This window comes from Glycine soja, chromosome 15 (assembly GCF_004193775.1).
Source record: "Glycine soja cultivar W05 chromosome 15, ASM419377v2, whole genome shotgun sequence".
Classification (NCBI taxonomy): Eukaryota; Viridiplantae; Streptophyta; class Magnoliopsida; order Fabales; family Fabaceae; genus Glycine; species Glycine soja.
In genome coordinates this window covers 6,063,534-6,084,889 of record NC_041016.1, presented here as the reverse complement: position 1 = coordinate 6,084,889, position 21,356 = coordinate 6,063,534, and the positions used below count along the sequence as shown (strand labels likewise).

Here is a 21,356-nt window from a genome sequence, read left to right as displayed (position 1 = left end):
GCTTTCACAAAGAATGTGAAATAAAATTGAACAAAGTATGACTGCGGACATGTTGATGCCCATTTGATTGTAGAATTTTAACATTTAAACGACACGTACGTCTTCTATAAAAGTTTTACTATGAGATTTGGTTGCGTCTAAATATTTTGGAATTATAAAGTAACATAAAATCTTGTAGAAAAGATGTGGTCACACTTAAATGGATTGAGAGATATTTTGAAAGTCTTATAGTAATGAAAAAAATAAAATATATTGAAATCTCACATAAAAATAATGTTAAAATAAATTATATAATAAATCGATTTTATAAAATTGAATTAAATTCATAAAAAATCCGACTTTATCACTTAAGATTAAAATATTAATCCTGAATTCTCTCAAAGGGATGAATATTGAATAGACAAATATAGTGTGATGTTACCCTGTCAGTTGTTTGGGTTTAGGCGTGCTACCTGAGTTGGAAAGAAAACGAGATCAACGAGCGGGACAGAAATTGACAGCGGTGACAAAGAATAAAGAATGTACAACATCGATGATTCTCCAAGGCCAAAGAGTGAAATTACAGTTGATTTGTCATGACAATGACAATTACATTCAAGTGCCAAACGTGCGTGGCTTTAATCTATTTAAAGTATTAAAGAATTTAAGTAATTTGTAAAAAAAAAATAAAAAAATAGATCTCTATGTTATCATCGTACTGAGAACTGAGAATCAATGGCCCTCTCTATTTAAGCTTTTTTCAACTGTGTTGTATAGGTAGGATTATTATTTAAAAAATTATAAAATTGTATGGTTTCGAAGAAATAAGAAAAAGAGTCTGGGATTGAGTTGGAGTAAACTTGACCTGTCTAGTGTTGTAAAACAGCTGCACACCATCATCCCAAATATATAAAATTAAAAAACATAAACTTATCATAAAATTATTTATAAATTCATAAATTAAATAAGGATATTAAATGGAGGAACCTCGCTTTGTGCAGTTCATTTTGATCTGTAATGGATCCTTTTCCAGAGTTAGTATATCTTTACAGGATCAGCACGGGACAAATTATGGAGAGATGCAAATTGTTTCCTTCACGGTGTAACTAATGCAAAATAATATAATATATCACAGACTTATCACTAGTGACTCGTGTGTAAAAGGGATTTGACTTTATATGAAATGGGACAAAAAGAATTGACAAAATTGTATTTTTAATTCCTAATTTATCTCCAGTTTTAGATTTTGTTTTTCTGTAATTTAATTCACGAATTAGGGTCTCCTATTTTATAAAATCATGTAATGTTAGTTTCACAAATCACAATTAGACATTGACCGTTAACAAGTGATGATCACTCTCACGTGTCATGTTTTGATTGGATGTCAACTTAATGAAAGATGAAATACATTATTGTTATCATTGACCAATCAGAACATGACACGTGATAGTCATGATTCAATAAAAACGTAACACGTGACAGTCAACATTCTTTTGTAACGATCAACGTCCAATTGTGGTGTGGGGGTCAAATTTTCAATTTTGCCAAAAGAATTTTATCTCTCATTTTCATAACATTACCACCTAGCACATGGTAATAATACACTTGTCCTGAGCAATATCATGGTTGATGCATAATTGAGTCATTTAATCATATGGGTAAATGATTAATTTTGTTCCTGTAGTTTATACTCACTCATAATTTCATTTTTAAACTATGCAAATTACTTATTTAGTTCATAAATGTCAAATATCATAACAATTTGTTCCAATAGTTAAAATCCTTTCGTCTCTATTAATGATCGTAGCCTACGTGATTCACACTCATCCATGTGGCAAGTACATGTATGCAAAGTGACTTTTCACATCATTTTGGACTAAATTGTCACTTTTTTTAATGTATTGATTTTCGAAGCAACAAACATAATAGCTACGTAGAGATGAACTTTCCTTCTAAATTTTTTTCACAAAAACATATATACTTAGTGACAAATTGATCCCTAACAAATATTACTAACTGACAAACTAGTCTGCAAAAACATATATTCTCATCGTGCATCACATTCTGGTCGAGCTCTTGCTGCACCACCCTGGTTGTGTCGCTTCTAATCGTGTTCTCGCAAGTGACCACCAGACGAAAGCGTAATTGGAGGCAGGAAGGATATGCATCACGTTCTGGGTCTTGGGTGGTAGGGATGGCATCACATTATGATTGTGTGGTAAACCTTCGCGTTCTTGTAAGTGGTCAGCGGAGGAAGCGTAACCGGTATCAAGAATGGAGTGCATTGCGACAACAAGGAGAGTAATGGGGTATGGTTTGGTGGGTGGGGTTGGCTTTCAGAAAAGGAAGCGTCCAAGAAATAATTTTTTGTGATGTTTTACACTTTTTAATTTTAATGACAATTTAATTTATGCGTGTTATGCACTTGTTTTATCACATAGACCAGTTTAAATCACGTAAACTATTACCATTAACAAAGACGACAAAAGAATTTTATTGATTGAACCAAATTGTGATGACATTTGACATTTGTTGACTATATAGGTAATTTTCATAATATAAAGACAAAATTGTAAATAAGTGTAAACTAGTGAAACTAAATTGGACATTTACCCTTTAATTAATAATTAAGATTAGAATATTAAAAGATTTTCTTAACAATAACAAAAGCAAATAGACAAATTAATAAAGACCGAATTATTTTTAAAGATATATTAAATTTAGATGAATTTAAAATAGGTTGAATAAACTTATTTAGGAGAGTAAAGTTCATCTAACTTTTCAATTAAAAAAGAGAACATGAATTCAGTTGTAGAAATGTAAATGAAAAATATCACAAAAAAAATTGGGAGGGGCTAAGTTCGCAATTAGTGGGGAAAGCGATGGCAAAAGCAAGGGCAACGACAGCTCAACATATTCCAAACTCATTTACATTTGGTAATGACGTCATCAGGGCCGTCATTTTCTCTTATGATGACGTAAGCTCTCTAGGTGTTTGGAATAATTCATTTGTATATGACGTCACCATCCGGTGAGAGCCGATGTGGATAAAACTGGTGGGCCCCTCGGTTACTAGAAGTCTTATACCAGTCTTTGCTTCTGACTTTTCACCTACTTTCCCTTGTTTTTTTTTTTTAAATTATCGATTTTTTAAAATGAATTGTTTTTTTTTAAAGACTTATCATAAATTATCGATTGTTTTTTAAATAAAATGAATTGTTTGGTGCCCGTTAAATCTTTGACTTTTAAAGACTTTTATTTAGAAGATATTTTATTTAAAAATTAATTTATGACATTTTAAATTATTATTGCATAAAATAACATGTTACATTGGCCACCCAGTCAAAACATTTTTCTCTATTATTTTTAATCTTTCTCACGCCAAAAAGAAGAAAGAGGTGTTGTGTTAATATTGGAGGTTTTGAAATCAAAATATAAGTGGAGGACATATATGATGTTTGAAGAATTGAGACTAGAGGGTTGCCACAGCAATTTCACGTGGTTTGAAAACATGACCAAAGAAAAATGAAAATTTTACATTTAACTCATATCATGTTTGTTTTTTTCATGTCGAGAGGAAGACAAAACCAAGTTGGATATTGAATGCCCTCGATCTGTTGATAATAAAAATCTTAAAAGCCTTTTCTCTTTCTAAAGGCAGTAATTCAAAGTTGGGTTCTAACTTCTAATTGTAGTTCTTCAAAGTTTGACGAGGAACCTGAAAAAAAAATGTTCCAGTCTTTTTTCTTTACTTTTATTTTTAGGGTAGTGGGGGCAGTGGCCACGGGGGAAGACTGAAGAAAGATAGTAGTTTGCTACTTTGCTTACTGAATTGAGGGTTTTTTTTTTCTTTTTTCTTTTTTCCCATCTTAATTGCTTCTAGACGGAAATGTACAAAAGCATTTAAAATTGTCAAATCGTTGTATTCACTGTTTTGGACCATTTTGGAGCCTGGTCAGAAAGCAAATAATAGGTTGTTGAAGTTAATTGAAAACCTCCACCTTAGAGATCCAATTACTTTAATCTTCGAATTATAAAAAAAAATTAATCGCTATATTTTAAATTGTTATTTAATTTTATATGAAAAATTGACATAATCAATCAATTTAACTTCTTTTATTAGCAAGAGATATAGTCAGTCATTGATTTTTTTTTTGTCAACAGATTTTGTCTCTGACAAATAAAATGTGGGATTGATTAACTAATAAAAAAATGCCAAAAACAATGGGCAGTTCGAATGCAATAGAAGATTACTGACAGCAATTGGGTTTAAATTATGTTGTATTGGTACTACACAAAAAATAAGGGCATGGACTAGGACTATGAAAATTGAAAAAACATGAAAAATCGCCGTCTTTTTTAAAAAATTATTGCAGTCATTTTTATAATATGCTTAATCGTAAATAGTGACTGGGAGATATTTAAGAGATGGTCAAAAAGGAAAAATAATTAACCGAGAAAACAACTTTCTTCAATAATGATAAGTTGACACTGGATTAGGATTAAGCTCAAGTTTATTTATTTATTTTCACTCCTGATAACAATGGTCATCTGCCAAACTTTACACTCGATCTTGACTGCAGTTAGCTGCTATAAAACAATCAAATATAACAAAAAGTTATTATAATTATCTAGAAAAAGAGTTATGATTTTTTTACACAAATTTCCTAAACACTAAATTCACACCACTAAACCTCAAAAAAAAAAAAACACCTCACCACTTGTTATCTCTCCTTTCCTTTCAATTAAATGTCCCATAAAAAAAGTGTGTCAAAAATTCTTTATCCTATGTGAAATTGTATAAGATTACTTGTTAGTGAAATTTATCCGATGCATGGTGAATATCCTAAAATTCCTCGGATGTTCTACACCGATTGGCCTTCATTTTGTGCGTGATTTTGTGGCTAAAGATGTCTCATTTCCGTAACTTACTTCGACAGGTAATGCCGTAATGGACTTGTAACCTTACACAGAGCACAATTTCAATTCTAATGATTTTTTATTATCTACTATGTTACCAATTTGAATATATCTGTTATGTTACCAATTTGAATTTATCTTCATATTTCTAGACAGAATAACAGGATCTCAAAGATCATGTGCCATCAATTGTAACAGATTATCTATTACTATCCATGTTAACATATACTCATTTCTACTGATTAAATAAAAACGCATCTCTTACTAAGTCTCAACTTTCTTGAATAAAAAGACAATCATCCACTTCTAAATTTTTGTACATCACTAGTTAATCTAATGAGTTCTTTTGCACTACTGCAAAATCAACCTGCTGGCCAGTGGCTAGGGCTGGAAAAGAGGGGTTATAGAGAAGAAGAAAACACAAGTTTTCATAGACATATCCAACCTTAGCAAACAATATAGCATTGAAAGTGTAAAAATCTTTTATATTCTCATTTAATTACAAATTATTGTATAAAAACTATTTATGATGGATTAATAGTGTAATTTCTTTTATAATGATGATACATTTGTAATATACTCTATAAGCATTTTCCTCCTCCATCGAATTTAGATCTTCTATATTGTTTTCTTCACTTCTCAAGAGGTTTTTGTCTAAAATGAAATTAAAGTGAAAAAAATGCTGAGAAAAACAAAGTATGAGACATTGAGTTCTTAATCTACGCATAAAATTAAGTTACTTTCTAATTGTATATGAAGTGAAGAAGTTACAAAGACATGCATATATACAAATTCCAAATAAGTAAAATTTAAAAGAAAAATTAAAATACTTTTCGTACTTTTGTTTTTGGTTCTAAGGTTTCGGCCTGCCTTCCAAGCAAAAAGAAATGGAAATAAAAATTAGGGGTTGTTGTTGGCTCCAACCACATTATTTTGATCTCTTACCAACATTCTCAAATTCTAAATATAACCTTCTCCACAACGTACAATGAAAACACACTTCTTGCTACACTAGTGAAAGTGAGAAAAACTTTATACAATGGAATTACGATTTCAATGTGTAATGTATAATAAAATTCTGGTTTTGTTGTATTATTTTTTTCCTACCCCACTTGTTCATCGGAAGTGCATTTCACTATGTAGCTAGGTGTTTTAAAAAAGTATGCAGCAAAATCACAATTTTATTGTGCAAATAGGATCAATTAAGAAAATACAATGAAAGTATCATTCCACTGTACATTTTTTTTTGAAAAAAAAAAACACAACAGAAAGTATGATTCGAGATTACATAAATTGTTACACAATGAAATCATGATTTTATTATGTTATAATTTAGTAACACAACGGAATTATGACACAATAAATTTGTAATTCTATTGATTTGCTAGAAAGGGTGGGATAGGTGCAAATATGGGAGGGGAAGTAGCAAAACAACATTTTGATATTTGCCCATTCATAATAAGGGCCCAAACAATTTTAAACGAACCACCACCAATTCTCAAAAAAATTGAACCTAATATGTTGGCCCATAAACTGAAGCCATTAACCCATAGCTCATACCCAAGGAGGGTTGAATTCCCATACAAAGAGTAGTCTCCGGCTTCTTCTTTGTTCTTTCTTTCTTTTTCTTTTTCTTTTTTTAACAAAACCAAAGCATATACACAATTATAGAATTATTTGAAGATGTCAACATGTATCAATTGCAATCGTTTTACCTTCAATATTTACACTTGTGAATTTGGTTTACTCTTTCCAAATTAGTTCTTTTTTTATCTGAATAATTTTCCCAGTAATTAACTAGTGATGCCAAAAACAGAGTATAGCCAGTGATTAAACTTAATTAATTAAGCATTACACTTATAAAGTCTATCTCAATTTCCATTCTTAAAGATTTAATGCCTCACACGCCATGAAAAAATAGATCTAATTCCTTGAGAACTTGCCAAGAAAACCTTCAACTTGGCCATGGTTACAACTTACTTACAAGAGATGCTACAAACACTATAAGATAAATTTCACCTAATTCTTTCTAGTAGTATTTGCCACTTCCAATGCTATACCATATTGCTTAATGCAAAAACTTTATAAGTTATTTTATATTTACCATTGTGTTGGGAAGTAAGGAGCTTGTTGTTATATTATAGGGAAGGAATAAGGTAATATTATAATTGGATAAAAATGTAAAATTAATTTAAGATTATATTTTGTAAGAAATTTTAATTAATTTTTAATTTATTTTATTAGCTGAAAAAATTATTTAATTGTTTGATAAACAAGTTTTTTTTTATAATTTTTAGTATGTTTTGAAATACTAAATGAGATAGATCTTTTAAAATGATAATTTTTAGCATTTTATATTTTCTTTTCTTTTATTCTTAGTATATTTATTGAATTTATTGATTATCTTTAAAAAATAATTATTTTTTTGTTTTATATTATTTTAAACATTTTAATTATTTCAATATTAATTTTACCAAACACTTATTGATTAATATTCTCAATAAGATATTAGATTTTATCAGTATTAAAAGATTTAATAATATAGCTTAAGAGGTCTATCTCAATTAACTGGACACTAAGTGAGTTAAAATAGATTTTCTTCTCTAATTTTCAATTGATAAAAAAAGTTAATAATATATTTATTGAAATTAAAAAAATATATTTTAATAAAATTGTTCGTAACAAAATGCTTTTGTATTTTCTATTGAAAACTCTCCCGAGAATGAGAAAAATGCAGCGCTTCAACTCATAAGCTCAAAACATAGTGGGACACAACTGAATACTTCAAAATTCAAATTAGGCCTCCTTCTCTGTGCAGCTTCCACGAAATGAATCGCCTTCTTCTTGTTCGTCACCCTCTACTAGCTTTATCCAAGCTACCACCACTATCACCCTTTTCCCAAACCTATTATTATTCATACACACCCACACGGTAATTTCCTCTATATCTGTTTCTTCGCTTTCTATCATTGTTCCCTTCATTCACTGATTTCACTCTGTTGCATTTAGGATAAATTCTCAAATATATAAGATTAAGGACCCTCCTCGCACAAGCGCTGCATTTTGCACTACCAACAAAGGTGCGTCTACCTACAACATCTTTCACTGTAGGCGTTTGATAAAACTTATTCCTACTATCAATTTTTTTCTTTCTTTCTATTTTAGAGTTGTCATCTAAGAAGTGTGTACCGTGCAATACAAAGGACTTGCAACCCATGACTGAGGATGCAGCAGGCACTCTGCTTTCCCAGGTTTATGTTATCTTTAAAAATAATCAACTCAGATGTTTTAAGTCCCGGATAGCAGCGAGTCCAAAAACACTATAGCGGGATAGCAGAATAGCAGCTATTTTTTAATTTTTTTTTGCATTTTAAATAATGTATACTATATATATGTACAAATTCTCAAATGATAAAAATTACTCAAAATTAATGACTTTTATATGTATACATAGCTCTGCTCACGGTCCTAATTATTCAGCCCGCTATATGGTTTGCTATGACCGCCACAGTAAACCACTCTGCTACGGCAGCCCCTGTTTCGGATAGGGGTGGCTAGGCTGCTATAGTGCACTATTTAAAACCCTGATTCAACTTATGTCTATTTAAGAATCGGTGTTTTTGCTATTAACATTAACTGATCAGATTGCCCAGTGGAATTTGGTAAACGAGGGTGGTGTGTTGAAATTGAGGAGATCATGGAAAGTAAAGACTTTTACCAAAGGATTGGAATTTTTCAGGATAATAGCTGATCTTGCTGATGCGGAAGGTATTATTTTCTGCTTGTGTTTCTACTTCTTTCACCCCCACCCCCCTATCTATTGATGTTATGGGAAAAATAGAAAGTATAACAAAGATGTTTATAACGTAGGTCATCATCCTGATCTTCACCTTGTTGGCTGGAATAATGTTACTATAGAGATTTGTACACATTCTGTAGGTATGAATATTTCATTATTCAAATTATTTAATCATAGTTGGTTTTATCAGAAGATTATGTTTTAGCCAAAATTGATCTATAATGAAATGAAAAGCTTTTTATGGGCTTAAACAAGCCCCCAGGTCTTGTTTTTCAGTAACTGTGCCCTGCTCTTCATTCTTTTGACTTTATAGCAGCCAAGAGTGACCCTTCTCTCTTCATCCTATACAGCTCTACATTCGTGACATTCATTTTATGTTGACAATATTGTAACTGGAAGTTCCAGTTTAGAAACCTGTCAACTTATCTTGCAGCTTCATTCCAAATTTGCATTAAAATACCTTGGACCTCTACACTACTTGGGTATTGAGGTCATTCCTACATCTATGGATGGTCTCCTACTATTGTAGACCAAATACATTTGTGAATTGCTTCAAAGAGATAATATGGCTGATTCTAAGCCCCTGCCTACACCCATGGTTCCTGGTCTATAGCTATTAGCTTAGGGTACAAATGCAGTGCCTGATCCTTCTCTTTACTGATTTATTGTTGATCTCTCTAAAATGTTACAATCACTTGACCTAGCGTATACTTCTCTGTTAGCTTAATCAAGTAACTGCTTCATATTATGGTATCTTCAAGGAACTGCTTCATATGGTGTCCAGATTGATTCCATTTTATTTGTCATTATACACCCATGTATCAAATTAAGTTCAATATATAGTATATTTTAGCCCATATATTTAAGGGATAGACAAAAAGTACTTAAGGGGTTCTGATGTTACTGTTTAGTTTCTCTGGAAAGCCAAAGAATTTCATTTCTTACCTTTTTGGAGAGAAAAGAAAACTGTAAGCTCCTTGACTTTTATAGAGATTGTCTCGATTTTTAAGTTTGGGCACAAACTATTTTTTTTTTTTTGGGGGGAGTGGGGGTGAATTCAAGCTGTGTATTATATCATTTACATGGGTCCCTCCAGCAGCCTCCACCCACCATATTCACATCAGTTGGTATTGTGGTACTGCTAGGAAAAGTAGTGCAGAAGAGGAATGGTCGTCTTAGGTTTCAGATTATGATTGACTGGATAGAAATTACGAAGAAATAAATACTCTCTCTGGGTATTGTGTGTGTTAAATCTTTTAATTAAATAGTTTATTAGTTAATCACAGTCATTTTGTTGGTCCACTGCATTTCCTTCTCAGTTTTTTATATGCATGCACATATTAAAGAAAAAAAAGGGCTTAGCTACATATTCAACCTTATTTGCATCTGTCTTAAAAAAAAGAAATTGCATCTGTAATATTAGTAGCATGTATAGTATTTTTTTTAGTAGTATAAGTTAACCAACAATATTTCATGATTCACGGTGAATCGCGCTGGCTGAGTCTAGCTTGGACAGCATCATTGCTTCTTTCCTACTGTGTTTAACTTCGCCCTAAGTTCCCCCTTCGTTGGTATTTAATGTTATTTTTCTTGATTTTTTTACATCATACTTCATTTGTTTATATCCACATATGGGCATTAACTGAAGTAATCCATGTTTTTGTAGGTGGGCTGACGCAGAATGACTTCATTCTAGCTGCTAAGATCAATGAGCTTAATTTGCATGACTTGCTAAGACGGAAGGCTTCTGACTGAATTATCAAACAAGAAATTGAAGAAATCCAAGTGTTGGTAAGGTTTTTTGTTTTCCTTTATAACTAGGCCATGAGCTATCCTTCTAATGATTTGGAAGCTCTAGTTCGATCTATTAATTTTCTTCTACCATCATCTGAGATTTCAATAACATCCAACATTAGCATGAAATCTACAGAATGGTAATTGTCAAAGAGAACCATTGACCAAAGTAAGGTATTCCAAGCTTCTGTTGGGCATGAACTCGTAAACAAGTATTTCTCTTTTTGCTGAATGCAACAGCCAAGAAGCTTTACATGATTGGTGCTGAAATTTGGCTATTATCTGAACTTCAGTTTTGAACCTCCTGCAGCCCTTGCTCAGAGTTCTTGGAAAGCCTCTTAACAGTGATCTCTGTCCCATTGGAAATTACACTTTGTTTGGATTATAGAGAATGTGAACAATATAATACTTTGGTGTAAAATAATCATGTCAGTAACACAGTTTCAAAGCCATCTTCTCCCAATTTGTTGTGTCTGTAAGAGCCATTAGTGGCATAAAATACGGTTGATTAATCAATTACTGGAATGTCAATGTCTTCCATCTCCCTTCTGCGAATGCATTCCTTCACACAGATTATTTTCAATATCCCTGGAAAAAAATTTACTGGGAATGATTAAAAATATATCAGAATTCCAAGCATTTGGAGGGAATTCTCATCAGCAGTGGGATAAGTACCTAGACTGATTAGGTTACCTGGGTAGAATAGGTTTTCCAAGTCTCTCAATGAGGCACATTTAAATCTTATTGTGAGGTTCGTCTTGGAATCTAAGAGATTGGTTTTATATGTGGTTGGTGCCTGTTTGAACTCCAGTAAGGAATTGAGTTTTTTTTTTATTGGCAAATGTTAGTTTATTAGTTTTGTTAAAAATATCAATCGGGAAATTTGAACCCACAACCTCTCCCCCTACCTTCTCCCTTTATCCTTCTCCAACCACTGGACTAACCTTATATCTCCTTGAGGTGTTTTGTTGACCTCACTGGGGTTCCAGTTGCTAGTACTTTTATGGGTCTAGGTGTGTATCCCACTCCACTGCTGATGAGAATTACCTCCAAATGCTTTGGATGCATGGAACTGTTTATGCTAATTATGCTGTGCATAGGTGTGTTCTTTTGCTTGTATTTGAGCTAAGGTTTGATGACTGTCACTGAGAAGGTTGAGGCTTTTGCTAGTAGAGCTATTTTGTTCACACTGATATTGATTCAGCTGAGATTTGTACGATCAAGCAACCACATGTGTCGGGTTGTGCAGATTTGAAGTTTTGAAACGGAGTAATCATATAATGGAGAGCGGAGGGATTGGGGTTAAAATAGCACACGGTGTGCATGAAACATTTAATTGTGAATATGTTGATAAGTGAAGTAACTAAAATGGGAAACATGCTTTCAAGATATAGGGTGGATCATGCCATCCCTTCCTCCAATTCCCTAGACAGAAAGGGGATTATGAATAAGTTGTAGACCGTTTGATTGAAGACGGTGAGCCTCTAATTCTTAAGCCCTAATACATTAGTTTTGAGAGGGTATAATCATTGAATAGGCGTGGTAAGTCTTTTAACATGCCATAGAAGTTCATCAGTGTTTCTTAACTTCGTATCAAACTTTTGGACTCTCCGTTCTCTAATGTGAACACGTTGACATGTTATTAATCATGAGTATAAAGAATCACTTCATTCTACGGAGAAATCCTCCCAGTGGTTACGAGAGTGGAGAGACCCCTCCTCTCAAATAGTTTTCACTATGGGTTTGTTCTATTTTCAGTACCAAAACTGTCAACTTTATTACTAAATTTAGAATGGTAGCATTTATTCTAATTTGTTTTAGTAGGTTTTACCTCCGTGCTCCATCATATACTTCCTTATTTTTAACACTCCTACAACCTGGGATTGGGGCAAAGAGGTGTGGCCGTGTGGGCTGAGGAACAGGACCCAACTTGTGTAAATATCAATCATGGAATTTTTCGTGATGTCTTGATCAAATAATTTGTTATACTGTTGTATTCGAATAAAATTTTGTAAATGATTAGCAATTCAACCCATCTTAAACCAATCTGGCTTCAGGGGCACAAGGTGATCAATTGTATATCTTATTATTCATGTTGGATTAAGTGTTATTCAATTGAGTTTTATGTAGTATTTTTTTTAATCACGTTATTTAATTTTTAAATTTAAGTAGAAAAAACTTTTTTATGCTGGTAGTTATAAAAAATACTGCGTAGTTATAAGAATTAATGAAGTTCATATTCAAATAATAATAATAATATACTTATAATAATATATTTAATTTAATTATATATTACATGTTGCCTCCGCTATTTAGGCAGCCCTTGTGCAGATCAATGGTTTATCCTTTTCAGATTCGAACATTTTGGAATAAAAAACTTGTTTCTTCTTGGCAACGCCTTTTGTTCCCCTTAAGTCATTTTCTTTCTTCCTTTTATTAGTGTTGGAGCTGTACTAATCAATAACTCCAAGGATTTCTAATAAAATAGGGTGGGAAAATTTAGCAAGTTGCTATTGGTTGTCAAATCACTGAAAGGTCAATGATCCTTGAAGCAAATTCAATGCTAATTGGAAAGATGGCCAAGGAATTCCACCTAGTGTAGTTGTTTATAACTGAAGGCTTTGATAATAAAAACCCAATCCTCCACAACTTCTTAATTAGGACTCCTAGAAAGGAACAACATAAATATGAAGTTCCATAAGGAGTAGCTGGACTTGATATTGATCACTTCCGGGTTGCTGATCATGTTTGCTTATCACCTCTTCCTGCTTTACAAATATGTCATCAGCCTCACACTACAGTCATGGGCTTTGAGAACAATTATAAAAGAATTTGGGTTGAAAGAATTATGCAGGCAAGTATAATATCCATATGATCTGTGACACCCTCTACCCCTCACATATATATTAATAAAGGAATAAAAATTCAAATATTAATTAAAAGTATTTTTAAAACATTTTTAAATACAAGCTTTTCAAATGAGTAAAAGGCTCACATTCACTTTCTTCTACATCATATTCAAACTTGTCCAAATAAATAATAAAGTCATCTCGACTCAAAGAAAGTCATATAAGTCTCATACAATTAATATAGAACATATATCCTAATGTCACATCCTATCAGAGCGTGGTGTTCCCGTGTCCTCTAGCATGAGGTTCTTCATAGTCATCCACCTATTCATCTGCTCCCCCGAACACAAGTTCAAGATCATCACAAGATCCAAACACAACAACACACAGGGAGTGAGTTATCACATTCCTAGCTAATAGAGAAACAAGACAATTAAATATATGTATTATATAAATGAGATACCACTTGCTTAAACATAGCTCACGTAACTTCACCACTTCGTCATTCAAAATTCACTTTTCAATTATCAATCACATTACACAAGAATCTCACACTTCGATCAAGATATAATAACACATCAATTAGCAAGCATATGCAATAGTTATGCTAAGACTCAATTCTATATGCAATGTGGTACCATGTCAGTGAAAAACCACCCTGGGGCGCTTAGGAGTACATAACAAGACACACCACACAATGGGTTTGTCAGGTCACTCTCACTAAGTAAGATCATAGGGAGACCAGTCAGGGTCACGATGTTTTGCGAGAATGCTCCAACCATATGAGATCAGCATAGGCTTAAAGGAGCACTCAAACCCGGTGACCCCCAAGGCCTACACTCCGAAGAGTCCGTCAGGGCCTCTCCCTCCTGATTCAGGTCCAACCCCTAAAATAATTTTTTTTACATGCAGACACTGCTCATGAATTATACAATACCTACGACCTTACACTCGTGTTTTAAACACGTTCAACACAATTGCGCTACGATTTAACACTGGTTCCTAAATAGGAAACCTACATTTTCTCTTTAACACTGCGCATCAACGCTTTTCTCAAGATAACGCTGGTCGGGTATTGTACAATTCATAGCTTACAACACAAGTAATTTCACATCAAGTGTTAACTACACACTTATCCACAACTAGAACTCATTCACAATTTCACATCTCATAGTGTCACAATCCACCATCACATGTTTACACGTATCTCACAAATTAACACATGTTCAACTTTACACTTATACTCAATCTCAATAACAATATTATAATCCCAAAGCAACATGTTATTCTACAATTCATCACATACTCACAATTTGAATTATCATTTCATATCCTCAATATAACAATTTATATAAAAGACTATCACAACATGAGGACTAAAACCCCTCAAATAATATTACACAATTATATCCAAATCATAGGTCCAAATATACAAATATCAAGAGCACAATTTATCAAGCAATTTTCATCAGGACATCAATATTTTATTTATAATCATAAAGGAAAAATTGCAATTTAACAAACATCCCAAAATAAAATCCCAATTTAATCCTCTAAGGATCCCTACACATGTTCTCACTAATCCCCAACTGTGAATAACTCATCCCTTACCTCTAAGCGGGCTCACGTGTCTTCAGCCAGCGATAGCAACATCTCTAGCGGTTCCCGGAAATTCTTTCAATTATTCATCCGACTGCTCCGATAGAATTCCCAAACGTCAGAGAGACGGAGAAGAGATTGAAACCTCCACTTGTACTGTCTTCATACGATTCCTTTTTCTCCCTCCACGAATATTATCTCGCAAATCCCAACGGTGGAAGCGTGCGGAATTGAATTTCGAACAACATATCCAAATTTCACAATAATCCAACGGTTAACGAAACCAGGATCGTAGTTTTACCAAAACAGCTCTGGGTTTCTGCGGGAAAGAAAAAGGCTACAATGCGAAGGGTTTTTCTCTTAGTTCAGACATGATATCGAAATTACCAACGGTGAGAATGCTCGGAATTGTCTTGCGAACATGATACTCAAATTTCACGACGATCCAACGGTGAAAGGATTCGAGATCGTCGTTTTTCTGATACTGGTTTGGTGGGCTGCGGGAAAAAGAAAGGGTTTTGAGAGGAGAAGGGGAAAAACGAAAATGAGGCCAAAAAGAGGCAGCTGACTTAACATAACTATTTATACCTAGGGTACTCAGCCTATTATTTGCTCTATATTTATTTATTTATTTATTTATTACTAAAAAGCTTTTTAAATTTATTTACGAAAAATTGGGATGTTACATGATCCTTTCTTTTATTTGATTGAAAACCCCTTTTAATTATTTTCCTTGTTTTTAACATTGCTTATGACCAGGCATACAAAAGGAATGTTAGCACAGCTCTGTCTGTTATTCAATCCAACACTACAACTGCTACATTCTTGGCCTCAGTCTCTTTAACTCTTTGTTCCCTTATTGGAGCTTGGATTGCCAATATATCCAACATTTTCTTCCAGAGTCAATTAATCTATTGTGACACTAGTCCAAACACTATTTCCATCAAGTACATTTGTCTTCTAACCAGCTTCCTCGTTGCTTTCTCATGCTTTGTTCAATCAGCAAGGCACTTTGTTCATGCAAACTATTTGATAAGCACCCCAGATAGTTTTATCCCTGTGAGTAGTGTGGAAATAGCAGTCATAAGGGGAGGTGATTTTTGGTCACTTGGTCTTCGTGCCCTCTATTTTGCTCTTGATTTGCTGCTTTGGTTCTTTGGGCCAATACCCATGTTTATTTGTTCAGTGGTTATGGTGCTGGTCTTCCATTATCTTGATTCCGATTCAAGGCCTTTGCATTCTAATCAGTATCGGTGAAACCAGTTTCAGATGGGAAAGAGAGGAGGCTATAATTTGTGAAGGAATACTTAAGCTAGCAAGGAACAAAGAATGGTTGATAATGAAGCAAAAAAATCAATTTGATGTATGAATGCAATTTAGCTTCAGAGTAAATATACACCCTTTTTCTTGGTATTATGTGGGTGGAAAGAAAAAAAAAACAAAGAGAAAATAATAAACGTGACAAATGATAATGATTAAAAATAGAAAGAAAAATAGAATGAAAGTAAGATGAAAGAAAAAGTGAATGTATGTCAAATATTTTGCTTATCTTCATGATGAAGTAATATATAATACTAGATTAGCAAAAAAAAAAAAAAAGGAAAAGTGACTGGAATTATGTTACAAATTGTATAACTACAATCCTAAAATACCAAATACTAAATAGTCTAAATCACATTTTAAAAACCAGTGGAGAATATATCAGATGAGTGCAATTTATATGTACACAAATTTACACCGACTATCAATCGGAAATATAGTATGGTTTTTAAGATAATTAGACTAAAAACTAACCAACTCATCATGTATACCAATTAACAATATAAAGCTCTTTTATACTATTTGATGTACAATTTATTCTATACACAATTCAAATTCAAAAGATATATGTTAACCTGAAGTGCAAGAAGGAATGTGCAACGCATGCTAGGTTGTAACAAAATTGGTTGGTTTACCTAATCAGATGGTTATCCAACATTAATTGGTAAAGATAGAAATAGATTGCTACTCAAGCAAACTTTACACAACCCTAAGAATTCAACAATAATTCCAATCTTTTTAAGGACTTTATCTAATTATTATCCTCTATTTTAACTTATATGAGCAATTATGATTTTTTTCCAAAGCAAAAAAAATGCCAATCAGACTCAGACAGTTGAATAACAAGGAATAGTTTTCTTACAAGCAAAGCTTTGTTTTTGACTTATAATTTGCAAATGACAATAGCGTGTGGCAGCTGGATCTAAAGTCCTGAATGCCACATATATGTCTAATTGCCTAATTGTTTTTGTGCGTGTTTGGATATGGGTTTGTAGAATTGATTTTAAATTAATGTGATATTATAAAATTGATTTTAAAGAAACGTGATTATAAAAAATTGTGGTTTTTGTTTGGATATTTGTATTTAAAAATTGATTTCCATATTTAATATTGTTTGAAAACTTGTTTTCAAAATTAATTTTGAATGTGTAAATTACTAAAATTGACATTAATTGTTTGAAAAAGTATTTTGTATTAAATATATTTTAAATAGTTAAAAATAAAACATAATTGGGGATATTTTGTATTAGATACATAAAAATTGAACACTAAATATATATATATATATATATATATATATATATTAATAATTTAAAAATAAATAATTAAATTTATATCATATTTAAGTAAAATTTAAGTTGATATTCTTTTTTTGGAATAAAGTGCAGCACGTTTCCTAATAATAACTTATTGTTATATTTATTAGTGAAAGAGTATTTAGTGCATGGGTAGGTTGGTGAGAGAGGTATAAATGCTAAAATGAAAATATATTATCTTTGTTGACTATTCAAAAGCAAAAGAAAGAAGGATAAAATCAGAAATAATAAAAAATATTCACAAAAATTGATTTTGTTGGATCCATAAGCTACTTTGAACAGCTTCAACATGAACGCACGTCTCTCGAACATAATCAATTACGATGCAAAATTCAAACATCTTGGTCAACATCAATATTCATGTTTGACCAATATTAACGTAAGTGAAAACTAACGCGATTCCAAACATACACTATTAGCGTGTCTCTTGTTGCGTCTTACCGTCTAACTCAATGACGGTGTAATTAATTAATTATAATAAGCTTAAGTTAGTTATATTTATTAAATCTAAACTGATTTATTTGAGTTTACTTAATTAGAAAGTTGAGGCTTTAAGCTGTTGAAAATCTTTTAACTTTATTAAGTCAACTTATATAAGTAAATAATAATAATAGTGATAAATTGAAAATGATGAATATATCTATAATAATATAATTATTGTTGTATTAAATTTATATTATAATGTATTGAAATAAATTATATATTCAGTACTCTATTTAAATACTTAAGTTTGTTAACCTACACATAATTTTAGGTCATTAGTTTATTCGTAACTTTTTTTACCTATTTAAGAGATTTCACTATTAAATAGATTTTTAGGCTATGTTGAACTTTTAAAGATCTTTATCTGATAAAAAAAAAAAGGCATGAGATTTAGATTAAAAAAGCAGATCTGGCTCAAACTTTATATAGTCTAACCACCCTTTATGTTTTAAAATAGCATGTTTGGTTATCACTGTGTCACAAATATTAGAGTTTAAATAGTCACATATAAAAATGTCGGTACAAGAAATTTAATATTTAGATTTTTTGACTAAGGTTTAGAGTTTAACTCTTTACTTAGAAATAGAACTGTAACTAGAAACTAGAAGTATTATTTTATTCAAAAAAATAGGTCAACCTAACAGGAGGAAGACTTATCGATTACACACACACAAAAAATACATTAAACTTACATGCATTACTGTATTAGTTTTTCTTATTTTTTTCAATTTTGACCGTCAAATCAATTTCTTAAACATCTACAAGATCATTACATCAACTTTTAAATAATTTAAGTGGAAAATTAGTTTTTCAAAAATTTAAAATGATCATATTCATTATTGTAAGAGAAGTAAAGTATAGTCACACAAAAATGACAAATTTGATAACACAATATATTGAATTTAGTGATGAAATAAATTTTCCAGGACCAAATTTTATGGTCACAACTTTTTAAAATAATTCAAGAGGAAATATAATGTATGATAAATTTATTTAATTTTATAATAATTATTTTAAAAATTATATAAATAAAGATTTATGATTAAACGATAATATAAAATTACTCTATACTTACCGTCCATGACTATCAAACTCATAATTAAAAATATTTATTTGCGTGTTATAAATATAGATAAGTTGGACTATATAACCCATACCAAAATAAACTAGACCTATATATTATTAGGTTTCTTTGGGTGTTTAAGAATGGGTTTTAATCCAAAAATTGTCCTTATCAAAATTTAAAGTCAAGTAAGAGACGAGTATAATTCATCTTACAAACGTCCACACCCATTTAAAGTCAAGGACAAATTAAGACAGGTTTTGAAAAGATAAAACTCTCTCACAACCTATTTTTTATTCTCAAGACTTAAATTAAAGAAAATTTTAAGTTATTTATCATTTGGACCACCCGACATTAATGACATTAATTTATGTTAAACAAACATGACACCACATTTAATCAGAAATGTAGAACAAAACTATGGTATTTCCACCCATAATTGCGCTGTGGAACTCCTTCTAAAGTCTAAACCAAATACCCCATTGAGTCCTTGCCTGCCTAGCTAGTGCCTAGTCATTATGGGCCTTGTCTCTCTATTCTGCAGTTCAAATGTCATCTCACTGGCTTTCACAGTTTGGGCTAAATGAGTAATGTAATATTGACCTGCTTTTCCAAGTAACCGGATTAATACTATATTTGATTCAGCTTAAACTTAACCATTTATGCTCTTTTAAAAATTACTATCCCATAAAATTAACAAAAACAAGTGATAGTTTTCTAAAATAAATCCAGCCAAACACACGTTATCATGAAAGAAGTCGTTATCACTCTAAAATAATTTTGATAAGAACAAGCATGCATTTGGTATAGTGACTCCAGCCATTTTTTTCCATGTTTAAACTTTGAGATGTTTTGGTGTCTAAAATTTTTCTTGTTTAACACGATGTTCCGATACCGAGTCATGTATAACAATTTTCCTTTCGTAGCTAAATGTCTTCTTAAGAATGAACGATTACATGCACGAGGAAGATAACTTATTCATTAATTAAAGGATATAATTATTTTCGAATATTCGATTTGTCTTAAGATTGACAATTCTTTACTAGCTAGAGACATAACTAATATAAGATTTTTTACATATTTAATGTACAATATCTAGGAGGAAGATAATGGGTAAGATACGGTGATGATACTCTTTATATTTAGAAAAAATATCACGTACTTCATTTATAAGCCAATACTTCCATGGTCCATAGCTTCGAAAGAAGTGAGGCAGCCTATGATCATATAGAACCCCTATCCAGACATGCGTGTGACGTAGACTACTCAAGTTCCACAAACACAAATTAATAATTATAGTTCTGATGACTGCAAAAGCTCAACGAGTCCATTGAAAACGACATATTCTGTTCCTCAGAAAAATTTAACAACATAACAATAATACAAGTGCCACTGCGAGGGGGACCAGCACCACAAACCAATTGGGAGAAAAACTGAGATTCGAGGGTGGGGCAAAAGAAAGAAAAGAAATGCAACAACGTCATATGATCATTTTTTTTATACGGTTAAGCTATGAATCAATCCATGAGTTCATAAAATTCAAGCAGCAAAATGGACTGAACATAATTAAAATTCCCCAAAAGACATATATCTGTTTGTAACTTCACAAAAACTTTACCAGCAATTTTTTTCTCAATTTTATTGGCCTAAATCAATTTGTACGTCGCAGACCATCTCATGTGAAGTGTATGAAGAAAAAATCATGCACGTTTATACAAAAAATAATAATTCATTCTCTGATCTGACGCAGTACTTTACAAAACGGAAACTGGATTATGTTTTCAATCTCGATCAATTTTATCCTCCATTACTTTCTTCGGCACCCCACATCACTGTAAATTTATGAGTGTGTTTAATTTAGAGGAAAGAAATAGAATAAATAAAAGTAAAAGAGACATAATTCAAAAAGAGATAAATAAAATAGAAATGAAAAGATGTTTTATTATTTGGTTCAAGAGAAATAGGGTAGGAATATTTTGTGTAAAAAAAAAATCAATTTTTACAGTTGAAGATAATTTTTGTGAAGACAGAATTTGAAAAGTTAAACTCTTTTAAATCTTTGGACTCTCAATTTCGTCCGTGGAAACAAACACAACCTATATTCTTATCTATCACCAAAAATGAAAATGAATGAAATGTACGATAAAGTGAAATGAAATTTATATTTTTACATTTTATTTTGATTTAAAATTTTCATCTTAATTAACTTTCATTTTATTCTATTTTAACAAACG

General features: G+C 31.7%; 1 protein-coding gene and 1 pseudogene across 5 annotated transcripts; both read left to right on the top strand.

Annotated features, from left to right (window-relative positions):
- The first annotated feature begins 7,623 nt into the window (after positions 1-7,623).
- Positions 7,624-11,047, top strand: LOC114387047 (pterin-4-alpha-carbinolamine dehydratase 2, mitochondrial-like). 5 transcript variants are annotated; one of them, XM_028347150.1, is made up of 7 exons: positions 7,627-7,831; positions 7,909-7,979; positions 8,065-8,150; positions 8,544-8,667; positions 8,770-8,838; positions 10,365-10,489; positions 10,803-11,047. In XM_028347150.1, exons 1-6 carry the CDS (start codon positions 7,728-7,730, stop codon positions 10,451-10,453), a joined length of 543 nt encoding a protein of 180 aa, XP_028202951.1. In that variant the 5' UTR covers positions 7,627-7,727; the 3' UTR covers positions 10,454-10,489; positions 10,803-11,047. The 5 variants fall into 5 exon arrangements, with proteins under 5 accessions (XP_028202952.1, XP_028202951.1, XP_028202948.1 ...); XM_028347147.1 differs by having other exon boundaries at positions 10,629-11,047; XM_028347148.1 differs by having other exon boundaries at positions 10,615-11,047.
- A 725-nt stretch (positions 11,048-11,772) lies between these two features.
- On the top strand, positions 11,773-16,239 carry LOC114388095 (annotated as a pseudogene).
- Positions 16,240-21,356: the final 5,117 nt, after the last annotated feature.

What these genes read in the sequence shown, in the direction of transcription:
- LOC114387047 (XM_028347150.1), top strand. Translation starts at nt 7,728, where the DNA reads ATGAATCGCCTTCTTCTTGTTCGTCACCCTCTACTAGCTTTATCCAAG. An exon ending in ATTTTGCACTACCAACAAAG is followed by an intron (nt 7,980 to 8,064) that starts GTGCGTCTACCT and finishes TTTCTATTTTAG; the next exon opens with AGTTGTCATCTAAGAAGTGT. An exon ending in GATTTGTACACATTCTGTAG is followed by an intron (nt 8,839 to 10,364) that starts GTATGAATATTT and finishes ATGTTTTTGTAG; the next exon opens with GTGGGCTGACGCAGAATGAC.